The sequence below is a fragment of the Delphinus delphis genome, chromosome 11 (genome assembly GCF_949987515.2).
Source record: "Delphinus delphis chromosome 11, mDelDel1.2, whole genome shotgun sequence".
Lineage (NCBI taxonomy): Eukaryota > Metazoa > Chordata > Mammalia > Artiodactyla > Delphinidae > Delphinus > Delphinus delphis.
In genome coordinates this window covers 41006113-41028846 of record NC_082693.1, presented here as the reverse complement: position 1 = coordinate 41028846, position 22734 = coordinate 41006113, and the positions used below count along the sequence as shown (strand labels likewise).

General features: G+C 46.4%; 1 protein-coding gene across 1 annotated transcript in view; it reads right to left on the bottom strand.

The window, feature by feature from the left end:
• Nucleotides 1-22135, bottom strand: part of SLC4A8 (solute carrier family 4 member 8) — a 64338-nt gene extending 42203 nt beyond the window's left edge. The window contains exons 1-10 of the mRNA XM_060024790.1: nt 22061-22135; nt 14412-14577; nt 13749-13884; nt 11971-12131; nt 9256-9444; nt 8139-8230; nt 7050-7207; nt 6064-6151; nt 4912-5058; nt 3954-4054 (exon numbers count right to left, since the gene is read on the bottom strand). Of these exons, the coding sequence (XP_059880773.1) occupies nt 3954-4054; nt 4912-5058; nt 6064-6151; nt 7050-7207; nt 8139-8230; nt 9256-9444; nt 11971-12131; nt 13749-13884; nt 14412-14577; nt 22061-22135 (1313 nt within the window). The remainder of the gene's footprint in view (nt 1-3953; nt 4055-4911; nt 5059-6063; nt 6152-7049; nt 7208-8138; nt 8231-9255; nt 9445-11970; nt 12132-13748; nt 13885-14411; nt 14578-22060) is intronic.
• Between the last annotated feature and the right edge of the window lie 599 nt (nt 22136-22734).

Below are 22734 nucleotides of genomic sequence, written 5' to 3'. Positions count from 1 at the left end.
AAAATGTCACTTGGTCCTGCTTTCTCCTCTGAGTGGATAGCCCCTCAAGGACCTTACGGGCAACCGTGATTAGTCTGGGGCAAGATTCAAGTGTTTCTAGGTCCTTAGCCAACATAGCATCTTTAGTACCGTGTGAATATCACCTCCCAATCACCAGTGACCTTCCTCTGAAGGGTATTATTCTGGGAGAATTACCTTCTACAGTAATGAGCCTCACCCTATGATGCTGCCATGATTGGTCCTCCTGGATGTGGGAGGCTCATTATTCAGGGAGGAGTGTCTGTGAGTAACGGGCAAAAGATTTATGTGAAACGGACGGATGAGAAGCCACAGAAAGGAAGGACATCTGTCTGCCTAGTGATTGAAAGGAGAGAGAAAAGATCTGAGGCTCCTATTGATGGTATAAATTAACAGAATGATTTCCGAATACTGTTTATGGCGTCAGCCTCAGCCCTCACTCACGCAGACCGCAACAGCACATCTAGCACAGATAGTAATCAGACGTGGATGCTTCCCTCCACGTTTGGGACTCCCTTTCCCTTTCAACACTACCCTTGGTGTTCAAGTTGGGGTGGGGGGGGATGGGCAGGAGGCACACAGGGATATGAATTTAAGCTTGATGCAAGAAAGGACTTACCCGTGTAGAGGGTCCCTAGGCTCTGGTGCACTGACTTAGGAAGCCCTCTCAGGAGGGCTTTAGGGACAGGCCAGCCATCCATTTGTCTGCTGTGCTTTGGAAGAAACCTGTTTGAAGTGTGGGGGGCGATCATCGAGATAGCAGCTCCTGATTCTTCTCTTTCATCAACCCTTCCCAGACGTGGCCTCCCCAGTGAGGTACACAAATCTACCTTGGAAAACCCCTTTGCACAGTATCCTCTCTGCCATGAAGCTTCTGGCCTCGGAACACTCTAGTCAGACTTTCCTCTTCGTTCTATGTGGGAATGCCTTGGCATCATGGCCTATGTCAACATCAGGGAGGCCCAAGACACTGTCTCAGCCCTGCCTTGGCAGGTCAGATCATACACAACTCAGACCGTTCTCAACTTTGCCTCCTTTCCCATCTTCTTAGAGCCTACACTACCGCATCTTAAATACCTCTCCATCCGACAAGGATGGTACCCCCAGGTTGTGCCCCACCTCAGAGAAACACAGCTAAAGGTATGAAGAATTATAAAGCCCAGGCTAACGCATCTTTACTCGGTGAAGTCCAGGAAGGTCCAGAAAATTCTAGGATGCCCACCTGCAGGGGAAGGTTCACGTTCACCCCTACGTAATTTGAGATTGGGAAAAGAGCCAGAGCTGGCATGAACTATGATCCCCAATATGAGCATTAGGTCACCTGGACTAAAAGGCTACAAGGGGAGGAAGGTCATGTGTCTTGAGGACTGAGGAAAACTTCCGGAGCTCAGGAAGAGGCAGCATCTCCCACAGTAAGCCGAGTGAGGCTCTGAGTCCAGATGACCCTTCCTTTCAGCTTTGTCAATTCCAGCAGCTCCTCACTCAACATTATGGGAGAACTTCCTCAAACCCCATTTGAGTTTGTGAGTAAAGGTACCTGGGGTTGCTGATTAAGTGTATGTCAGTCCTGGCTCTACAGGATTTTCTTTTGGGATGACAGGCACCATTTCCAAGATTCTATAACTGTTGAGATCCAATCTAATGAGCTCCCAAACCCCCATGTGGAATTGACTATAAGTGACTGCCCGCCTAGTTTATTCTCCTCTTTCTGACACCGAAAGAAAGATGAGATCTCACCTCTGCATGGATTATGTGTTTGAAGGAAAGCTGTTGGCTTTACAGTCAAAAGGATAAATCATAACTCTGAAATTCTATCAAATCCAAACCCAAGACCCTTCCCTTAAAAAACACCATCTTGGGCTTCCCTGGTGGCGCAGTGGTTGAGTGTCCGCCTGCCGATGCAGGGGACGCGGGTTCAGGCCCCGTTCCGGGAGGATCCCACATGCCGTGGAGCGGCTGGGCCCGTGAGCCATGGCCGCTGAGCCTGCGCGTCCGGGGCCTGTGCTCCGCAGCAGGAGAGGCCACAGCAGTGAGAGGCCTGCGTACCGCAAAAAAAAAAAAAAAAACCACCACCTTAGGACTTCCCTGGTGGTGCAGTGGTTAAGAATCCGCCTGCTAATGCAGGGGACACGGGTTCGAGCCCTGGTCCGGGAAGATCCCACATGCCGCGGAGCAACTAAGCCCATGCGCCACAACTACTGAGCCTGTGCTCTAGAGTCCGCAAACCACAACTACTGAAGCCCTCGCACCTAGAGCCCGTGCTCCGCAACAAGAGAAGCCACCGCAGTGAGAGGCCTGCGCACTGCAACGAAGAGTAGCCCCCGCTCGCCGCAAGTAGAGAAAGCCCACACGCAGCAATGAAGACCCAACGCAGCCAAAAATAAATAAATAAATAAATTTTAAAAAAACACCACTTCATCTAAGACAGTCTCAATCCTGGAAACTATTCTAAAGACAGATGCTTCCTTCGAACTGCTTCTCAATACCAGGCCTCCCCACCCAAGTTGGACCCCTTCCAACTGTAAAGAAAATGTGAAACTTACTCTTGGAGCTTGCTCCCTCTTTTCAGTGACCCCTTCCATCAAAAGGCTCCTCCTTTCCTCCGGTGATCCCTCCCCAGAGCCCAGTTATCCTTCCCCGCCCTCTAATACATTCCTTCCACCAGATGCATACTCCCCATCAGGACACTGCTGGTTAAGTGCCATTCTCTCCTGCTTCTCAGTCTCCTCTCCTTTCTCTCCCTGAATTTCCAAGAATGCAAAACTAAATCGCTCTCCACAATTAAAAAAAAAACAACCTTGAGTTTCCATTAGGCAGGGCACTGAGGATAGGGAAATAAGGAAAGCAACTTCAAGCAAGGAGGAAAAAATAAGGTGAAAGCAATAGAATAGAGGACAGTGAAAGCTCCTTTCCATCATCTGAGTCCTGTCCTGGGAATCTCCGCCCAACAGATCCTTCTTAGACATAAGCACAACTTACAGAGCCAGAGCCATAGACTGAACCTTCTCCCACGATCTGCGGGACACCTCTGGATGCCACTCCAACCCCAAATACCATCCTCTTCTACTGCCTCCCTACCTGGAATATAAAGCCTCCCAGCCTGGGGACCTGCTGTCCTCACCTACCATGGAGAACCTCCTCCTTGGACATCTGTCCTAAAATCTGGGCCCAAAAGAGTAGGTTGCCTATTCTGAGACACACACCTAAAATAGTACCTATTTCCCCACCTCAAGGGGTTTCTTAACTTAACCATTCAATATTTATCCATACCTTGTCCATTCATGCTACAGAACAGACATCATTCTAAAAGCATTCATTTACTCATTCATTCATTCACCAGATATTAATTGAGTGCCTACTCTGTGTAGGGCACTGTGCTGGGTGCTAGGAATATAATGGGGTCCCCACCCTTATGGAGCAAACATTCTGGCAGGAAAGACATCAAATCAATAAATAGTAATAAAGCATGATCAGGACTATAACAGGTGGCTGGGGGGAGGGTGGCAGGTAGGCAAGGGACAGAGCTCAAAGCTGGGACACCACCTAGCAGGAACACCTAACCTCCTCTAAAGAGGGTCCTGCAAGGCTCTCCAAAGGAAGTGACACCTAAGCTGCGTCAAAGGATAAGAAGCAGTCAGCCAGGAAATGAGGAAGGGGACAAGTGTTCAAATCAGAGGGAACGTGTTCTGTCTTCCCTCCTGGGGCAAGGCCAGGAGGGGAGACAGAACATGTTAGGTGGTTTGAGAAATTTGAATGAATGAATATAATATTTGATATATTTGTAATACTTATAGTCAGTGGTTCCATTTGAAAAGTAATTCCCAGCCAATAAAGATACTACAGAGAAGAAGGCTGAAAGTAAAGCGGATGCCTCATTCCTTTATACAACTTCTGTCCGGTAAGCAGTATCAGCTGTGAAACATTCCAGAACTTACCGCCCAGTGCGTTGAAGTTCTGGCCCGCTGTGGCCCCCATGTGGTTCCGGTTCTATGTGGCAAACATTTCCATTTGGAACTCCAGGCATTTTCCTTTTCTCCTTTTAACAGAAGACCGCAAAATTAACAAACTCAGCCCTGTATTCTGTCTTTCCTGCTGGGGGCGGGGGTGGGGGGTGGGGTGGGGGGTGGGGGTGGGGGGTGGGGGTGGGGGTTGGTGATGAGAAAATCCAAAAGCAGCCCCAAAATAGCCAATTCTTTGTTATAGCTTTCAAATGCATTTACTGATTTGGAGGCGTTTACTGACTTTCCTGAAAAAAAAAAAAAATTTCTCCTCCTCTCTGCTGATACCTAACTGTCTCACCCAGAGACGGAAAAGTGGAGGCTTTGGCATCAGATGTGACCTAAGTTCAAGTTTCAAATCTGTGTGTAATCTTTACCTTAAAACCTTGAAGATGGTTTTTTTATTCCTCATTTGTAAAACAAAGAACAACAATACCTATATGGAGATGTTACCGGGGAGGTTGAATTAGCATGTGTAAAGCACTTGGCCTGGGGACTAGTGTACAGTAGAAGTTCCCTTCCATCTTTAACCTCTCAAAAAAAGTGTGAGGGACTCTATTTGCTCTCTCTATACAACTACCTCTTTTCATTTAATGGCTTCATTCATGATATGCTCCCAAGAAATGTCCTCTCCTCTCCTCTCTGCCATTCTACATCAATCCTTCAAAAGTTGGCTTAAAATTCATCCCAGGGTAATCCTGACTGACCCCACCACACCTGAGCCAATCTATGTTACTGCATATTCATATTTTATTACTGTTCTGACATGCTAGATGCCCAGAAACAGAACCACATCTCAACTTATTTAGCATACACCCTCATGGTCTCTGCTTTGTCCATGGTGTGCACTCAGTAAGCGACACTAAGCCACCACTGGCTCATGTGCATACATTACCTGGGAAGGGACGTTTTTGGGTGGCTCAATTCTAATGGAGGGGTCCCACTCCCCTGGAGGCAGCACCGTCACCTGGTCTAGGAACTCGTCAATCCCCGCCAGGAGATCGTCCCGCTCTTTCGCCTTATATGCCACGTCATGAAAAATCTACAGAGAAGAAAAATGTCCTCAGGAAAACTAAAAGTCACTTTACTTAAAACAATCACCAGTGGAGATGGTGAAAGATGAATAAAACCTCTTGATTTTTATCTCTGTCATGGGGATCTGAAATGTAGATAACGTTAGCACTTAGAGAAGTGCAAGGATAAAACAATAAAAAAAAGAATCTAAAGATGAGATGAGTCAAAAAGAACTAAATATATGTCTATTAGTATAGAAAGAGATAAGATGACTCGAAAGTTTTATAATTCTGTTATCTCTTCAAAGAATGGAACAAAAGCCAAGATGCATGAGAAAGAATGGAACAAAAGCCAAGATGCATGAGGAATTTTCCTGATCATAATGGGTAGAAAAAACTGCATGGAATTCCTCAGAAAGGTTCCTCATATGCCTCCAATATGCCTCCAGAGCCAAAGACAGCTGATAAAACACAGCCCACGCCCCTCTGCCTGCTAAGACAGAGGCCTCTTCAAGGCCTTACTTTGCAATTTACCTGAGCAGCACAGTCCTCAGCAGGGATGCAGTGGGGGTTCAGGACCACGGCAGCCGAAGCGTCTAGTCACCCTGGTACATTCACATGACAGTGCCCGAGAGCATCCCCCTGACCTTTATACTAACTGGTCTCATTTACGTGAAATGGGGGTGAGGTTTCCTTATGTAAATAGCTTGGATGTATTTAATTAACCATCTTCTAGATCTAGAAAGTTAAGTCAGCCTTAATATCTTTCTCTCTAGGTATCCTACTTGGCAAAAATAATTTTCCCAGAGAAAGATTTCTCTGCATCCTTGATTATTCAAAAAGCGAGAGATGACAGAGGAAGAAAAATCCCCCAGAGGGCTTGGTCCTCAGAGACGTGACCTGTACTGCTTTCCAGCAAACATCACGATTATAATTATTTTATCCCCAATGACTAGCACAATGCCTGGCACAGAGTAAATGCTCAATAAACATTTACAAGACGAATGCATGAAAAGCAGAAGGGGTGTGCGTACCTCATCTGTCATGATGGTGGCCATGGATCTGCCAATCTCATGGTACTGCTGACCTTTCCCTACTGGACCCAGTAGGATAAACAAAAATCTGGCAACACACAAAAAGGATTAAATTATGTAAGTAAATATAAAGAAGTGGCATCTTTCCTCTCTAAACAGCAGAACATTTCTCTTTCCTATCAAACAGAAATCATCACAGTACCTTCAATAAAAGGAGACAGACTAATGACGGAGCAATACGAGTAGCCTTGACCTAATAGCTCCACTGTAGGCATTGGAAGCCACCTGTACAACTCATTCAATAATGTGGTTATAATTCTCAGGGTTTCCGTAGACACAATTCCTTACTATAGGAAGGACATTTTTTCAAAACGTGGCATTGTAGTGCAAATTCAGGGTTATCTGAATCTCATTCATTGCTCTAATAAGAAAATGATGGGGAGAGGAGAGGGATAAAGCAGTTGAAATGATCAAGCCCTGTAGAGGAGTCTAAATTGTGTCCCGGACATCTGAATACTCTGTAATTAATGGGGCCCTGAATCACCTGAATCACCACCTTCAGAGCGCATGAATAGCCTTTTGAACAAATGTGGACATACTTGCAAACCAAACAAATCCTGCCGGAACTGTGGAAAGAGACATCAATACCTTTGGTCAGAGACGTTTCCCTGGGATACAGCTTGGCAGAACAGGGAGAGCAAGACAGGCTTCCCATCCCAGCAAGCAAGTGGCCCTTGAACACTCTTTGGTTCTCCATTTCCAAGGTCATAGAAACTGAACCGTCAGAGCCTTAAAAGTCTTACAATTCTTCCGCACAGAGGTTGATCAAATATACCCCAGTTTTCTGAGATCATTGCTGAATTTTAAACAGCATTCCCCAAATTAATTAATCCTCCATTTTGGCATTAGCTGGTTTCTTCCACCAGAGCACACACAAACCTGCACACCAGACGGAACGCACTGAGCTTTGCGGTCCAGGTCTTTACCTTGTTGGGATGGGCACTTCTGTCAGGCCCGAGAGAAGGACTGCCGGAGACAGCCTCACAAAGGCGACAACGGGGCGGCCCAGAGAGTCCACCTCTCCAACCAGGACATTCGAGGCCTCTGCCCCACTGGGAATTTTCTTCATGAAATGAAGGTCGACCTGAAAATCCAAGAACCCCCTGACAGTGTGGGAGCCATCACCTCACGCATCCATCACCCTCCTCATAACTGACATTCATAAATCATTTTTGATTTAACACGTTTTCTCATACTGCTTCACTTGATCCTTACAATAGCTCTGTAAGGTCTAATTAGCCTCACTTTTTATTTTAAAAAATGAATGGAGCCACTGAGACCCAGAGAAGTGAAGTTGACTTGCCCAGGACGACAGAGCGTCTAAGAGAATTTAAATCCAGGGGCTCTGATTTGAATTCCATTACACCATGCCTCCCCAAAGAAGAATGTTTTTGAAGCTCCAGGTCAAATTGTTTCCATTTTAAAATACTGGAATGCTTTGTCGGAGGTTTCAGGGAGCCTTATGAGCTGAGAAGTGACGTGACACTGTCTGCATTTTGGAAGGACAGCGTCGGGGAGAGACCAGAGCAAGGAGAGGCTGGCGGCAGGGAGATCACGGTTTGAGCCGGAAGCTGCAGGGGGCCCTGCTCCTGCGGGAGGCCTCGGACACCAAGCCACAGTCCCCAAGAAGAGTTTCAACCACAAAGTAGTTTTAGGAGACAGTAGCAAAGATACTGCTTCTGCAGAACCCTTGGAGGCTAAGAAGGAGCTACTGGAGAGCAGGTATCAGAAAATAGTTCTGAAACACCAGGAGGTGTGTGGCAGGGAGGATTATTAGTGGCTAGTGGGTTTCAGCATGTTGAATCTGGGGAACAAGCTGATGAGTCAGAGAGGTCTGGGCTGGAGAAGGAAGAAGACATGAGCAGATAGATGGGCCTCCTTTTCTGCAGAAGGGGCTCTGGTCCTGGAGAAAGGGTGTTGAAATGCCAAAGCTTATCCAGCTTCCAGCAATGAGACTCTGGGTTCCACTAGAGATCTGCTTAGGCCTGTAAGCCAACTTCCACGTCTCTGCTCACCTTGCTTAAGTCCACGGGACTGTGTTCACAATTCATTCCATTTTTTACTTCAAGACTTGTAGTTGGAACGGACTGAGGAGACACAGTCTGACCTATTTGGAGAAAATCAAACAGAATTCTCCGAGTCCTGCCCTTTCCCCCTTTGACACGCCCCGTCCATCATCAGCTGGCTATGACTATCTCCTGCAAAGTCCACACAGAGAAGTGGTCCAAATGACTATGAAGCAAGGACCCACACACACCTATCTCCTTACCTACCAGTTAGCAGTAAAGGGAGGAACAGAGGTCTTCCTACTCCTGCACCCTCTTCCTGAACCATCTGTGATCCTCTTTTCTTCCTCTATTAAAGGCAGTAATCCTTAACCAGGAGTGCACACCATAAAGTCCTAGGGAGAACTTTTCAAAAACTTAGACTCCCAGGCACATCCCCTGCACACTGTGATTCAGTAAATGTGGGGACAAGGAGACCAGCATAGATTCGGCCTCAGAAAAGGAAACTAGTCAGCAGCTGAAATTCACTGAATGTTTACAACCCACCAGGCACCTGGCTCCAGGGCTTTACATGGATTAATTTATTGAAGCCTCACTGTAGACTGAGGAAGCAGATCTCACTATTATCCTTATTCTACAGAGGAGAAAGTAAGACTTAAAGAGGTTTCGGAGGTTGCCCAAGGTCACACACTTTGCAAAAGGTGAAGTCAGAATCTCCAGCCGGGACATCTGACTCAAGAGTTGACACTACTGCATTTTGCCTCCCTAATCTAAGACATTGGTTTACTTCTAAAAAGCTCCAGTGGAACTTCTCTGGCCCCGAATTATCCCTAATGTGGCCACCTCCCCAAAGCCACATCAGTTCTGAGGCCATTCTGGGGCACCATCTTCTCCCCCGGGGTCCACTGAGATCTATCTGAGGCATGCATCCCTAGTGCCACAAGAGATGACCGTCACCAGCCCCAGCCACCCATCGTGCCTATCCACCAAAAAGGACTGTGTCTAAGTGAGCATGAAAGCATATTAGAGAAATACAGCCCCTACCCTCTAGTAACTTAGCATCTCCAACTAGTTCCTAAATGTCTTATTAATCAAAAGAGAAAACAGTTACTCCTAATAATCTTACCATGTTTATCCATTGAATGTGGATCAGACTGTTTCTTGCCAACCTCAGCAAAGGAGCGAACAATGGGGATGAGGTTATTTCTCTTCTTTTCATTCTGATGATGATGCTTTTTGAGAAGGGCTTCCCGTACTTTAACCCTCATGCTGTCATTCAGGTCACTGAACAGTTCCTGCTGGTCCAGGATCAGGTCTGGAAAGCAGGTGCTAACATGAACACTCAAACTGATGGTCAGTGAACCCAAAGAGACCAAGGGCAAGTGGGGTGAGGGGCAAGGGACAAGGAGTAGGAGAGGCAATTCTACCAGGGTCAGTGATGTACAGTCTCCGCTTCAGTGCCTGAAAGAGCTGTTTGATGATAGCAGCTGTGACACATTATATGTTATTCACGTAACAAATCATTATTATTAGAAACGGAAACTACTGAGCATTTAACATGTGCCAGGAAGGACACTCTGAACTTTTTACATAATTATCTAATCTAATCCTTATAAAAAACCCTGAGAACTAGGTGGCATTATAACAATTTTTACAGATCAGGAAACTGAGGCCCGAACATTACAAAATTCCCCAAGGTTTCACATCTAGTACGTTGCACAGCTGGGAGTCAAACCCAAGACTGTCTGACTCAAAAATCCACATTATTACCATTTTGTTCTGTCATCTGCCAAAGTTCCTCTACGTTCCCTTTCTCAGAGATTTTAACATTGCTGTGATTGTCAAGAGAAACTATAACTGTAGAACTCCAAATGACTACGTAAAAGTGGAACTTCCAAGAATCATTAAGTTGTTCTTGATTAAGTACCCCACGTGATTACCACCAAGCATCAACCTTTACCTGCCAAGCCTGGCAGAACTGAGGGGGAAAAAATCCCAATACCTGCTACTGAGAGGCAGTCAGCACAGCAGTTAACAGCATGGGTTCTAGCGCTAAAGGTCCACAGTTATCCCACTTCTACCACTTTCTGTGTGATAACTTCTCTGTACCTCAGTTTCCTCATCTGTAATATGGAGCTAATATTATCACCTACCTTAGAAGACTGTTATAAAAAATTAATGAGACGTATAAAGTGCTCATTCACAGTAAACACTTGAGACTGTTTACTCATCCCTATCACTAACACGAATACCTCAGGTACCTGATGGGAAGAACCACAGCAGTTCTACTTCAACCCTACATACCCATTCCCCCACCTCCCCAAAACTCCAACCGATCTTCAACTCCAACTCCATCCATGACTATCCAAGTGCTGGAAGCAATAAATAAAGAAAATCTGTTTTCAAATATTAAGTGGACGATCCAGGTTTCTCTGTCTTTAACCTTTATATTGATTGGTTCCTTGCCCCATATTATAAACATGCCTCAGGATCCTTCATCTTGGGAAAAAAAAAAAAAGAAGGAGAATGTCCACCCCAGGTCTCCCATTATCTACTGCCTCCTCTCTCCCTCTCTTTCTCTTTCTCTCTCTCTCTCTCCCCTATCTCTTAAAGTTCTCAAAAGAAAAATTCCTCACCCCCTGCAATTTGGCTGCCTCAATGAAATTGCTTTTAATAAAATCATCAACAACCTTCCAGTTGCTAAATCTGGCAGATGTCTCTGGTCCTTACCTAACCTGACCTCTCTACAGCATCTGACACTGATGAATTGAAACTCTCTCCTCTCTTGGCTTCCGTAGTGGGTAGAACGGCGCCTCCCCCACAAAAGATACGTCTATGTACTAACCCCCCAGAATCTGTGAGCGTGATCTTATTTGTGGAAAGGGTCTTCCCAGATGTAACTAAGGATCTCAAGATAAGAGCATCTTGGATGATACTGACAGATACCCTTATGAGAGAGACACAGATAAGAAGTCCAGGTGAAGACAGAGGCAGATTGGAGTTATGCACTCATGAGCTCAGGGACACCTAGAGCCACTAGAAACTGGAAGAAGCATGGAATAACTTTCCCTTAGGGCCTTCGGAGGTGACACCAGATCCCATCAGTACTGACCCCTCCCTGGGTCCCCATGTGATCCCAGAGAGGCAGAATTACTTGGATACTTGAAATGGAGAAAAGTTTGGAGAAATCTTTATGTAACCTGTCCAGCCAAACAAAGCCAAGCTGAGGAAAATCCTCACATGCACCCAGGTGTTTATCAAACTCCATTCCTAAAACATAGTAACTTACACTCACCTGTACCAGGCAACTCCATCAGACACCTCCCCGTCACGTCTTGCTGAAGAAGTGGGGGTACTCTGGCTCAACTTCATACGTGTCTTCCCTAGCTGCCATCTTTTAAAATCTTTCTTTCACTCTAACCCCCTTTTCTCTGCACAACTCCCAGTTGCCCCTTTCTCTAATTATTACCAAACCAGAGCTCTTTTCTTGCACCCATGGCTATTTTCCCCACTAGAAGGGGAGCTCCTTGAGGACAGAAATTGTATCTTATCTTCATTCCCCTGTGCCTCGCACATTATCAAGCATTAATAGATACAAAATAAACGTCTGCCAAATGAACAGACAAATGGAAGACTTCACACCATGTCATTTGTATCCCATAATAAGCCTATGGAATAGGTAGGGTAGTTTCTTAGTTTGAAACCCATCCCATAGCTGAGGGCGCTGAGGTCGGGAAGGTAAGTGACTTGCCCAAGGACACACAGCCACTTTCTTCTTTCCTCTACACCACTCTTCCTAATTGACACAAACATTCCTCTGTTTTCTCTCACCTAAACTTACCTGAGATTTCTTCTATGCTGTTTGCATGCATATCGAGAAGGACCGTTCCGTTAATAAGGCAGCTCCTTAGCTCAAAGAGACTGTGCAGTGAAAGGGTTGCGACGTAAGGCTTGCTCCAGCGCTCTCCCCCATCCTCAACATCTTCTTCAAACTTCAACCACCTGGAAGCATTACAAACAACCAGATGTTAAAGACAGAAAATGAGGAATTTTCAGGAGAGAGTTTTTAACGTAAGCCACAAAGAAAGATACCCAAATAATCATATTGAACACTGTAATCTAATCTATACGTTCAGGGTACACTTGTAAGTGAACAGAGTAGGTTATAAAACAGTGCAAAACTGATTCCATTTTTCTTTAAAGAAAAATTTTAAAATACAAACACACACATGTATAAGACATCAAATGTTATATTCCTCATTATCCCTGGCTTGGTAGGATTTCACGTAATGTTCGTCTTCTTTTTGCTTATCTTTATTTTCTAATTTTCTCTAGTGGGCATGCATTGCCTATGCAATTAAAAAAATAACAGATCTAATCTATATCATCTGGATACGTTGACAAATCACATTAATAAAATGATATATTTATCTTTTTAAAAAGCCTATCTGGGACTTCCCTGGTGCCGCAGTGGTTAAGAATCCGCCTGTCAATGCAGGGGGCACGGGTTTGAGCCCTGGTCCGGGAAGATCCCACATGCCGCGGAGCAACTAAGCCCATGTGCCTCAACTACTGAACCTGTGCTCTAGAGCCCGCGAGCTGCAACTACTGAAGCCCGCGCGCCTAGAGCCCGTGCTCCACAACAAGAGACGCCACCGCAACGAGAAGTCCTCGCACCACAACGAAGAGTAACCCTCGCTTGCCACAACTAGAGAAGGCCAGCGCGCAGCAGTGAAGACCCAACGCAACCATAAATAAATTAATTAATTAAAAAAAATAAAAAGCCTATCTGTGTGACTTTCAGATGTTGGCAAAGACAGAATGACAAGGCTAATTCCCTCCTTGCTTGGTACCAGGCTGACTGGCCTGTTTAATCCTCTCTACCCAGGAAACACACCCACGGATACAGCAGGTATCCAGGAAGCGCTGTTCCAATGAGAGGTGGAGCCACGCTTGGCTGGTTACCCACCTTATCTCCTTCCCCGAGGCTCAGGCACACCAGCTTTGTATCACCCAGAAGCCTCGCTTGTCAGTCACTGCAGGAGCTCTAGACATGGCCCTGGTCAATCTGAGGGCTCTTCTGGGGTTTGGGCCTTAGACAAGCATAGTCACTCTACAACTAATCCAGGGATGCCTACTGTCAGGCTGGCTATAATCCCAAAGGTGTCTGTGAAGTTGGACTGTCCAATAGGATGTCTCAAAAATTCTGGAATTTCCAGTGAATTAAAACCCAAATGATGCTATGGTTCATGCGCAGGAAAAGGCTGGACCTATGCTATGTCTGCTGGGCGAGGTCTAAACCAAGGCGGCCCCCTCAGGCATCTTATAAGCCAGACCTTTAATATCAAGAGCCCGGGAGCTAGTAAGCGAGGACCCCCTTAACGTTCTGTGTTTCCGTCACCAATCCCGGGCTCAAGGTCAACTGACATAGGTATTACCACAGACGTGACCAAGAGGCCAGCATCAAGGCTTCCCCCAGAGGACCCTAGAACGTCAGTCCCCGTGTCAGTCGTCATGTCTCCCGTGAAGAAATAAAAGGCAGGCGGGCCTGTCACTCACGGAAAGGCACACATTTGTCTGCCCAAGCGAATCTGGACCCAGGCGATCTTAAGGCCTCACCTGGCTGTCTCCTTCCACTCGGCATCTTCTCCCTCTTTCAGGCAGATCTCATCCAGTTCTGTGAACAGCTCGTGAGGCACATGCTCTTCGTCCTCCTCAGTGCCAAGAATGAACTGAACACGCTGAGAGGGCGTGTCTGGAAAATCAGCCACGGAGAAAGGTCTGCTCCCAGCCTCAGCTTACAACAGAAATAGCATCCTGCCACACTCAGCGCAGCTGGGGGGCCTCACAACTTCAGGAACATACACAAGATAATCCTGAACTCCGGTCAAAAAGATTTCTTTATTCCCAGAAAAAAAGCTATGCTTTGGAAGCAGTTTCATAGGAGGAAAAAAATTATTAATAAGACCATTTGAAGAAATGGTAAGAAACTAGAAATCCTGTGAGAAACTAGAAATCTGATGAATTTGATCAAAAAGAATGGCTAATCCTCTAGCAAATGATTTCACCTTCTATGATATTGATTTGGGGGGCCTGAACTGTGAAGTTTTCAGGAAGATACTTTTGATTCTCAGAGGCATTTCTTCTTCCTGGAAGCAAGCTGGGGAAAGTCTATGGAAGAGAGTCAAGCCCACCCCCTGCTCCACGTCCATCCCACACCCCTTCGGCCTCACCAGACCTCCCCGCGTGGACACCCACCCGCCCTCCCTCCCGAGGTGTTACCATGGGCCAGGGCCTCGGGGCCTTCCTCCCCCTGGCTGGCTCCCTTGCCCCGCCCTCGTCTCCGATGCTTCTGGCCATGGGTTCGGTGGTGCCGATGGCTCTGCCGGCCCAGCGGCATCCGGACCCCCACGTACAGAGTCCTATGACCTGAAAAGAAGCAGAAGGTCTGTGGAGAGAACTCCTTCACGAAAAGGAGGCCAGTATACATGAGAGGGGAGAAAAAAAAGAGTACAGTCCTTTGGCCTGGTCACAACGCTGTAATGACAAAACTTCAAAGACCTCCAGGACTGAAGCTGTAGAAATGGGGGAGTTGAAGGTCTCAGTCCTGTACGTGGCTGCAAACCTCACAGGAATGTTGTTAAGATCAAAGGAAATAATGGGCGTGAACATGATTTGCAAACTGTAGAGTCCAAAACAAACGCTAGTTGTTGCTACTACAACGATTTGAGCAATTGATAAAACGTGATGCAGTCACACCATGACACCTACAGCAGGTCTCGGCAGGGAGGCCACTTCCATTTGAGAAAGTGGTTAAGCGCTCAGGTCAACCTGCCCGGTACGCGGGCCTCTCACTGCTGTGGCCTCTCCCGTCGCGGGCTCAAACGGCCATGGCTCACGGGCTCAGCCGCTCCGCGGCATGTGGGATCTTCCCGGACCAGGGCACGGACCCGTGTCCCCTGCATTGGCAGGCGGACTCTCAACCACTGCGCCACCAGGGAAGCCCTCTGTGACTGTCTTTAAAAAGGAATACTGAAGCTTATTCTTTAAACTCAGAAGATTTTTGTGAGAAGCAAATAAGAAATGTACATAAAATGCTTAACACGATGCCTGGAATCAATTTTAGCAGCCAGTAAATTCCAGGATCAGTTTCCATTATATTTTTTCTGCACCATCTAGAATAACAGTGAGAGACTAGTTACAAATCATAAGGGGCATAAGGCTGGGAGCATGAGGGAGAGATATTAAATATTTTACAAAAAGAGGGGAACACAAGAAAGTAAGTGATCCCATAGTGTTCCTCTCTAGTTCCTCCTTCCTGCTCTCTCATTCCATCCATAAACATTATTTTGTTTTGTGCCTGACTTCCAGGCCTCTCTCACCTCCACCTGGTTTCCCCGGTCTTCCTGGTGAGCCTGGAGCCCAGAAGCAGTAGCTGCAGGGATGCTACACCTGGATACACAGAGCAGTGATCTTCCCCCATTTCTGCCCAGTTACTGCTGCTCGACACTCTGGATCTCAGGCTGCCCCCGCACATCTTCCACCACGGGAGCTGTTACAGTCTTTAGTCACTGTCTTCAAATCGACAACCGCACCCACACTTCCTCTGAGCAGGTGACCTTGCTTCATATTGTACTGAAAAGACAGGCCCTGTCCTGGGAACTCCCTCCATTCTCAGTCAGGCTCACTTTCCTCCTCCAGCTTTTCCTCTTTTCCAGGCTAATGAGCACCGCCTCCCACCCCACTGGGTCCCACTTCATCAGTTATCCTCAGTCTCTCCTTTCCATCCATCCCTTCCACGGGTTTCTCAAGTCCCTCTTACCTAAAAAGGAAATATTCCTACCATATGATATGACCCAGCAATTCCACTCCTGGGTATAGATCTGAAAAACACAAAAATACTAATTCGAAAAGATACATGTACCCCAATGTTCACAGCAGCATTATTTGCAATAGCCAAAATATGGAAGCAAACTGAGTGTCCATTAACTGATGAATGGATGAAGAAGATGTGGTACATATATACTACTCAGCCATAAAAAGAATGAAATAATGCCATCTGCAGCAACATGGAAGGACTTGGAGGGCATTATGTTAAGTGAAATAAATCAGACAAAGAAAGACAAATACTCTATAATATCGCTTATTGGTGGAATCTAAAAAATGCAACGAACTAGTGAATAAAACAAAAAAGAAGCAGGCTCACAGATATAGAGAACAAACCAGTGGTTACCAGTGGTGGGGGGCGGGGAGGAGGGATAGGCAATATAGGAGTAGGGAGAAAAAAGGGTTATTATGGGATTATATGAAATCGTGTGTGTGAAACTTTTGCACACTATAACAATTTAAAGAATTCTTCATTCAATAAATAAATATTTTAAAATAAAAATAAAAAAGAAATGTTCCCAGTGCAGTGCTATTCTCCCAAGTCTCTGCCTGTCCCCTTCCCTTCTCCATTAAGTCATGTTCAAGAACAGTGTGCCGACCTAGCTCCCTTTTCTCACCATCCCCTTGTTCCACAGCCTCTGCACGTGGCCGCTCTCCACTGAAACGGCCCTCATCAGGGACGCCAAAGCCACTAAATCACCAAACCTCTATCATCTTACGTCTCTCTCAGTTCAATTCAAAAGACTCTCTGGAGAGCCCACCATGCTCCAGGCGGCAGCCCCATCCCTTGACTACTTCCTCCCCTTGGTGGTCTGGGCTTCTCCCATACCTGTACCACAGCCTTCCCTGGCTCACTTGCACTCCTCTGACTGCTTCTCCAGCCTTACCACAATCCACCAAAGGAGGGTTCCCCGGGTTTCTGTCCTTGGTCCCTTTCTTCTCTCTTTTTAGTGATATTTGCTCTCCTGATTTCAAAGTTTACTTCTGCAAATGATCCCCAAATCTTTATCTCCAGTGACTCAATATGTTCCAAAGCAAACTCACCATCCTCCACCTGAAATCAGACTCATACTCGCTTCTTCCATGTTTCTGTTCATGGCATTCTCTCAACTTTCCAGGCTTGAAACCTCAGCATTACCTTGGATTTCCACCTTGCCCCTCAGCACTCCATCCCATAGATTAGAGATGTCAAGTCTTTCTCTCCTCCCACATTGACAACAGCAGGGGCCTCCTTCCTGCCTCCCCCACCAATTCGATCCTACAAACAAATCCTCCGGAAGCACTGCTCTGATCACAGCTCACTCTTATAGTCAGGACTCTTCATGCTCCAGCATGCTCGGGCCCCAGCCTCCTTTCTAGTTTTTTCTTTCTCTAGAACAAATTATACATTCAACAGGGAAACAAAGGGAAAGCTCTCTAAAAGAACTGAGTGATCATCTCAGGAGAGATCAAAGTGGAAATCCCACACATGCTCACACCAAATAAATGTTCTGGGGGGAAAAAATCTAGACATGTACACCTTCTGCATCTATACCAACAACAAGAGAACAGCCTGGTGTTTTTTTTTTAATAAATTATTTTATTTTATTTATTTATTTTGGGCTGCACTGGGTCTTCACTGCTGCTCGCGGGCTTTCTCTAGTTGCGGCAAGCAGGAGCTACTCTTAGTTGCGGTGCGCGGGCTTCTCATTGCGGTGGCCTCTCCTGCTGCGGAGCACGGGCTCTAGGCACGTGGGCTTCCGTAGCTGTGGCACACGGGCTCAGTAGTTGTCGCTCACGTGCTCTAGAGCACAGGCTCAGTAGTTGTGGCGCATGGGCCCAGCTGCTCCGCAGCATGTGGGATCTTCCCAGACCAGGGCTCGAACCCACGTCCCCTGCATCGGCAGGCGGGCTCTCAAACCACTGCGCCACCAGGGAAGCCCCACAGCCTGGTTTTGACTCCGTCTCCTCCTCATGGCCTCAGCTGACGCTCCCACCCTCACTTCACACTCCCCTCCACCTAAACCAAACTGCTCTTCCACAGATGCACCAATGCTTTCGGACACCGACTTGTCTCACTCCTTCAAGATCCATTGCAAATGCACCTTCCTTCTTGGTATTCTTGCTGATCCCCCTGATCAGAGGTGCTGCCTCTTTCCTGTCAACCCTGAGTCCTTGGCTAGCATTCTCTTATGAATTTATCTTATGCCTTGCATTAAAGTTAGGCATCTATCAGTCTTTCTCCCGCTATTCATCTGCAAGCTTCTCCAAGTCCCAGGTCAGACCTTCTTCCTCCTGGAATCCCTCACATAACAAAGCACGGTATCTTCCACGTGGTCATTACTCCACAAATATTCAGAAAATGGAATACCTCCTAGATGCCTCCAGCAGGAACATAACCCCTTAGGATCCCCTCAGCAGTACACAACCTGAACTAAGAAGGCCTCTGATCTGAAAGGGGTCACAACAGGAACATGTAACCAAAGTGAATGTGTTTCGAGTGGATGAAATACTCACCAGGGCATGGGATGATTGAGAAGGTCCTAGCCAGCCTGAGGATGGAGAGCGTATTCCAGGAAGAGTTCCTGGATAAGGGGACTTTTGGAAAGAGTTAGCAAGGAAGACTTTTCCTTCTCTAAGAAATTTTTTTGGTCCAATCAGTTCCCACAAACATTAGCCAACCACAGCACCTGCCTTTTGAAAACACCAGAGAGACAGGCAAAAATGAAAACAAGCCCCAGCAGGACACAGAGCTAAGAATGACCGAGTGGTTATCAGAAAACTAGGCATCAGTTTCTAGGCTGGAGACTTGGAAGCAGGGACTTGGATATTCTGAGTGAAATCAAAAAAGAAGACAAACAAATAGACACTGGGAAATGAATACAGCACCAATAAAATCCAGTCCATCTAACGGGATTCTGCAGCCCAACGACTTTACTAAACCAATCCTGTGGTCTCTTTGCTGCCCTTTCAACTGCTCTCCTGCCCACACAGTCTTCATCCCCCTCATCTACCTACCTACTCACCTAAATTCTGCCTTCTTTCCAGTCTTTTTTCCAGTTATTGTCAAACCTCCTCTCTGGGGACTGTGTGCAAATACAAGTATTCATTTAGTAAAAACTTATTAGAAGATGTAATTTTAGAATTTATTTTTTAAATAAGTATGCACACACGTACAGAGAGCAATCATTAGTGAACTGGGATGGAACCTTGCAGAGCAGGACAGAAATCACAGGGGGAGCCCACCCTGCAGATGGAACCTGGACCTTCCGAGGCGGAGTACATTCCGAGCACACTGTTTATTAAGCATGCACAGAGCTCGCTAGCTCACACGGACAGACGGGTGTCCCAACCCCTGGACTTCAAGTTGACACAAAGTCAGGAACCGCGGGGGGAGTCTAACATGTGGAGCACATGCAAGCCTTTTTTTTTCAACTTATAACTAAGGCCAAATGGCTCTTACCTCTGTTGAAAACTTATCAGAAGGTACCAAACTTACTCTAGGATTCATTAGTCTAGTAGTTAATCAGGAATAATGACCTGCCAGAAAAGACGGAAAAAGCCATTCCTCTAATTAAAGCCACTGCTCGGTGTTCTTCTGGGACCGGGAGAGTCCACTGAAGCAATCATGGACTGTTGCTCTTTGCGAGTTTCTCTTCGGAAGTCTGTCCTACTGTTTGCTTTTGATTCTTCCCATGTATGTAAAAAAAGCGATGTTATGGTTTAATGCACCTTCTCCTGCTGATGGAGTTAATTTTTGCCAAAAAAACCACGTTTACAAGTCTCTAACAACGTCCAGAGACTACCTCTCAGAAGTAGTTCTCAAAGTGGTTTATGTCACGTGGTGTAGAGGGTATAGAACAAAGGGGAAGGAAGAAGGAAGACCCAGAGCTTTATCTGCTGCCGCAGAACCTTGTATCATGGCACACATGGCAAATCAGAACACAGTTAGAACAATTTACTTGTCTTCCATCAGAGTGGGACTGATTTTATTCCACGCCTTCAAGAGACAGCACTTCCCTGAGTGCAGCCTCACTGAGCCCTAGGGCTGCCCTCGGGATGAGTCAGGGCGGGGCCCACAGCATAGCCGATCCTCCAGCAAATCCCAACTTCCTCTTCTCCTCTCCAGAGCTGCTTGAGAACTACATCAGGCCTGAGGCGTGGGCACTCCATGTCCTCTGTTGCCTGTAGTGCTTTTTTTTTTTTAAGTGCTATAACATAAATAAGATTCTAGTTTTCCAAAAGGTCTATGTATAAAGGACTGTTTTCCCCTAGCAATGCCATCATCACAGACGGCCTTCTTTTACAGGAAAATGGATACTACGTAAGGAATAGATGATGTCATATTGAGAAGATGCTCCTACTGCCAATTACTCAGCTGACCTCTGTGATGGAACCCAGTCCTCGGGATCCAAGAGTGTTGGCCCAGTCTTATTATTCTACTCCCAAGTAGATAAGAGTGTTCATAAATGGTTACCTCTTTGCTGAGGGCAAAGGTCTAGTGGGCCCAGACAACTAAACTAAAAGTAAAAGTACCCCCACGGTACAGTGAGACAGTAGGGAGGCAATAGGATTATCAGGGCAGAAGGAGGGGTGGGGCAACACATAAAAATGTTCGTATGATGGAGCAAGAAGCTGAGGTTAGGTGGTTAATGCTGGGTACCGTCCTCCCTTGCAGGCAGTGTGGTAGAGTGGAAAGAGCAGAATTCCATCCCAGCCTCACCTGCTGTTAGGCTAGATGACCCTGAGCAGTTTCCCCATCACGTAAGATAGGGATGATGCCTACCTGCCTGGGTTGCTGTGAAGATTAAAAAGACGACTTGTGCAAAGTGCCTAATCGAATGCCTGTCACACAAGGGTCATTCAACAAATGTTAGCCTCCCACCTCCACACCCCTCCTTCTTCCCCTTTCTCCCAACTGCTGAAACCCACACTGGCTCCTCTTCCATCTGGTCAAAATAACTTCGAAAGCTCGACCTTGATATGTCTGAACTCCACTGACCTCCACAGAGCCACCCACATAAGTTCTCATGGTAACAGACCCAGAGGATGAGTCAGCCTCTACAGCTTTGGCTCTCCCATCCAAAGGACGAGTTTTCTCTGGGGACTGTACAACTTTGATGGAAAAAAAAAAACCAGCACAGGAACAAGCAGTACAGAGAGACACTTCACGTGCTGTCTCAGTCATTAGAAAGTTACTGCATCATAGCCTTCAACGTTGCAGGAGATGCTGCCGAGATTGCACAAAGGCTTTTGAGCCAAATGTGGGTTCTCGTTCAAGCTATAGAGGACGCGAGCCTTTCTTTAATAAAACTGAGCATTGCCATCATTATCAGGAAACTAGGCTCCGTGGGAAAAAGGAAAGCAGAAGGACAGCACAAAAGGGTCATGGGGGGAGTGGGGGTGGGAGAGGAGAGAAAGGAAGAAGAGCCTTGATAAGGTAAACTAGATAGAGCAGGTCAATTAAAAGGCCTCTTCCTTCCCTTCCACTTCAGTGGGTTTTTATACAACTCTATGCTGTGAACTCTCACCAAATATGTTATAGGTGCGTGTGTGTTTTCCCTTTTCTTGTTTAGATGAAAACACCAGGCAGAAATGGGTATTGTTAGAATGGGAAGAGCATACATTGGAAATGGGGTAAAAACAGGGTCTTATGGCCAAACTGAGTTTTTAAAACTATTTGTATTTTATTTTCTTTTGTATAAATTTGTATCTATATTTCCAAGCAGTTGTCAAGAATCAATAAACTGATCTGAGTGTTTCACATTCTCAAGGAATAGGTCATTTATTAATATTTATATTGGACTTTACCGTGCTGAAAGTACTGTCTCACAAGCTGTCTGTCTACTAGAGCCTAACAGTGAGACAGGTATTATTATCCCTACTTTTATTTAACATATGAGGAAAATGAGGCTAAGTGACATTAAGTGATTTTTTCCCAAGGTCTCACAGCTAGTGAAGAAGAGTTAGGACTCCAACCCACGTCTCCTGATGGCAAAGCTGCTCCTCCCACGCCAGGCTGCCTCTTGCTGATTTCCCTCGGTACACAGAACAGCAGTGCTTACCTTCCAACTCTTCTTTCTCATAGTGGATGTTGAGAATTGTACTGGTCCCACCCTGATCCACCACAGCTTCTTCATCTGGTCTCTGTTGAAACATAAATTAGTAGCCACAGTAATACCCCTACATTCATTCAAACACTCATTCAAGTGAATTCCCTGGCGATCCAGTGGTTAGGGTTCCACGCTTCCACTGCAGGGTGCATGGGTTCGACCCCTGGTTGGGGGACTAAGATCCCGCATGCTGCGCGGCCCCCCCAAAAAAACAAACAAGCACTCACTCAAGTACCGTGTGTATGCCACACCCTTTATGCAACACTGAGGGGGAAAACCCAATGGTTTACAGATATTTTTACTTCTTTTTTTTTTGCGGTACGCGGGCCTCTCACTGTTGTGGCCTCTCCTGTTGCGGAGCACAGGCTCCAGACGCGCAGGCTCAGCGGTCATGGCTCACGGGCCCAGCCGCTCCGTGGCATGCGGGATCTTCCCGGACCGGGGCACGAAACCGTGTCCCCTGCATCGGCAGGCGGACTCTCAACCACTGCGCCACCAGGGAAGCCCAAGTTTACAGATATTTTTAATTTCAATCTCACAATATCTCTGAGATGCAAACATGGCAGCCATTCTTTCTCATTTCATAAATAAGCAGCCGGATACTCAGAAAACTTTAAGTAATTACT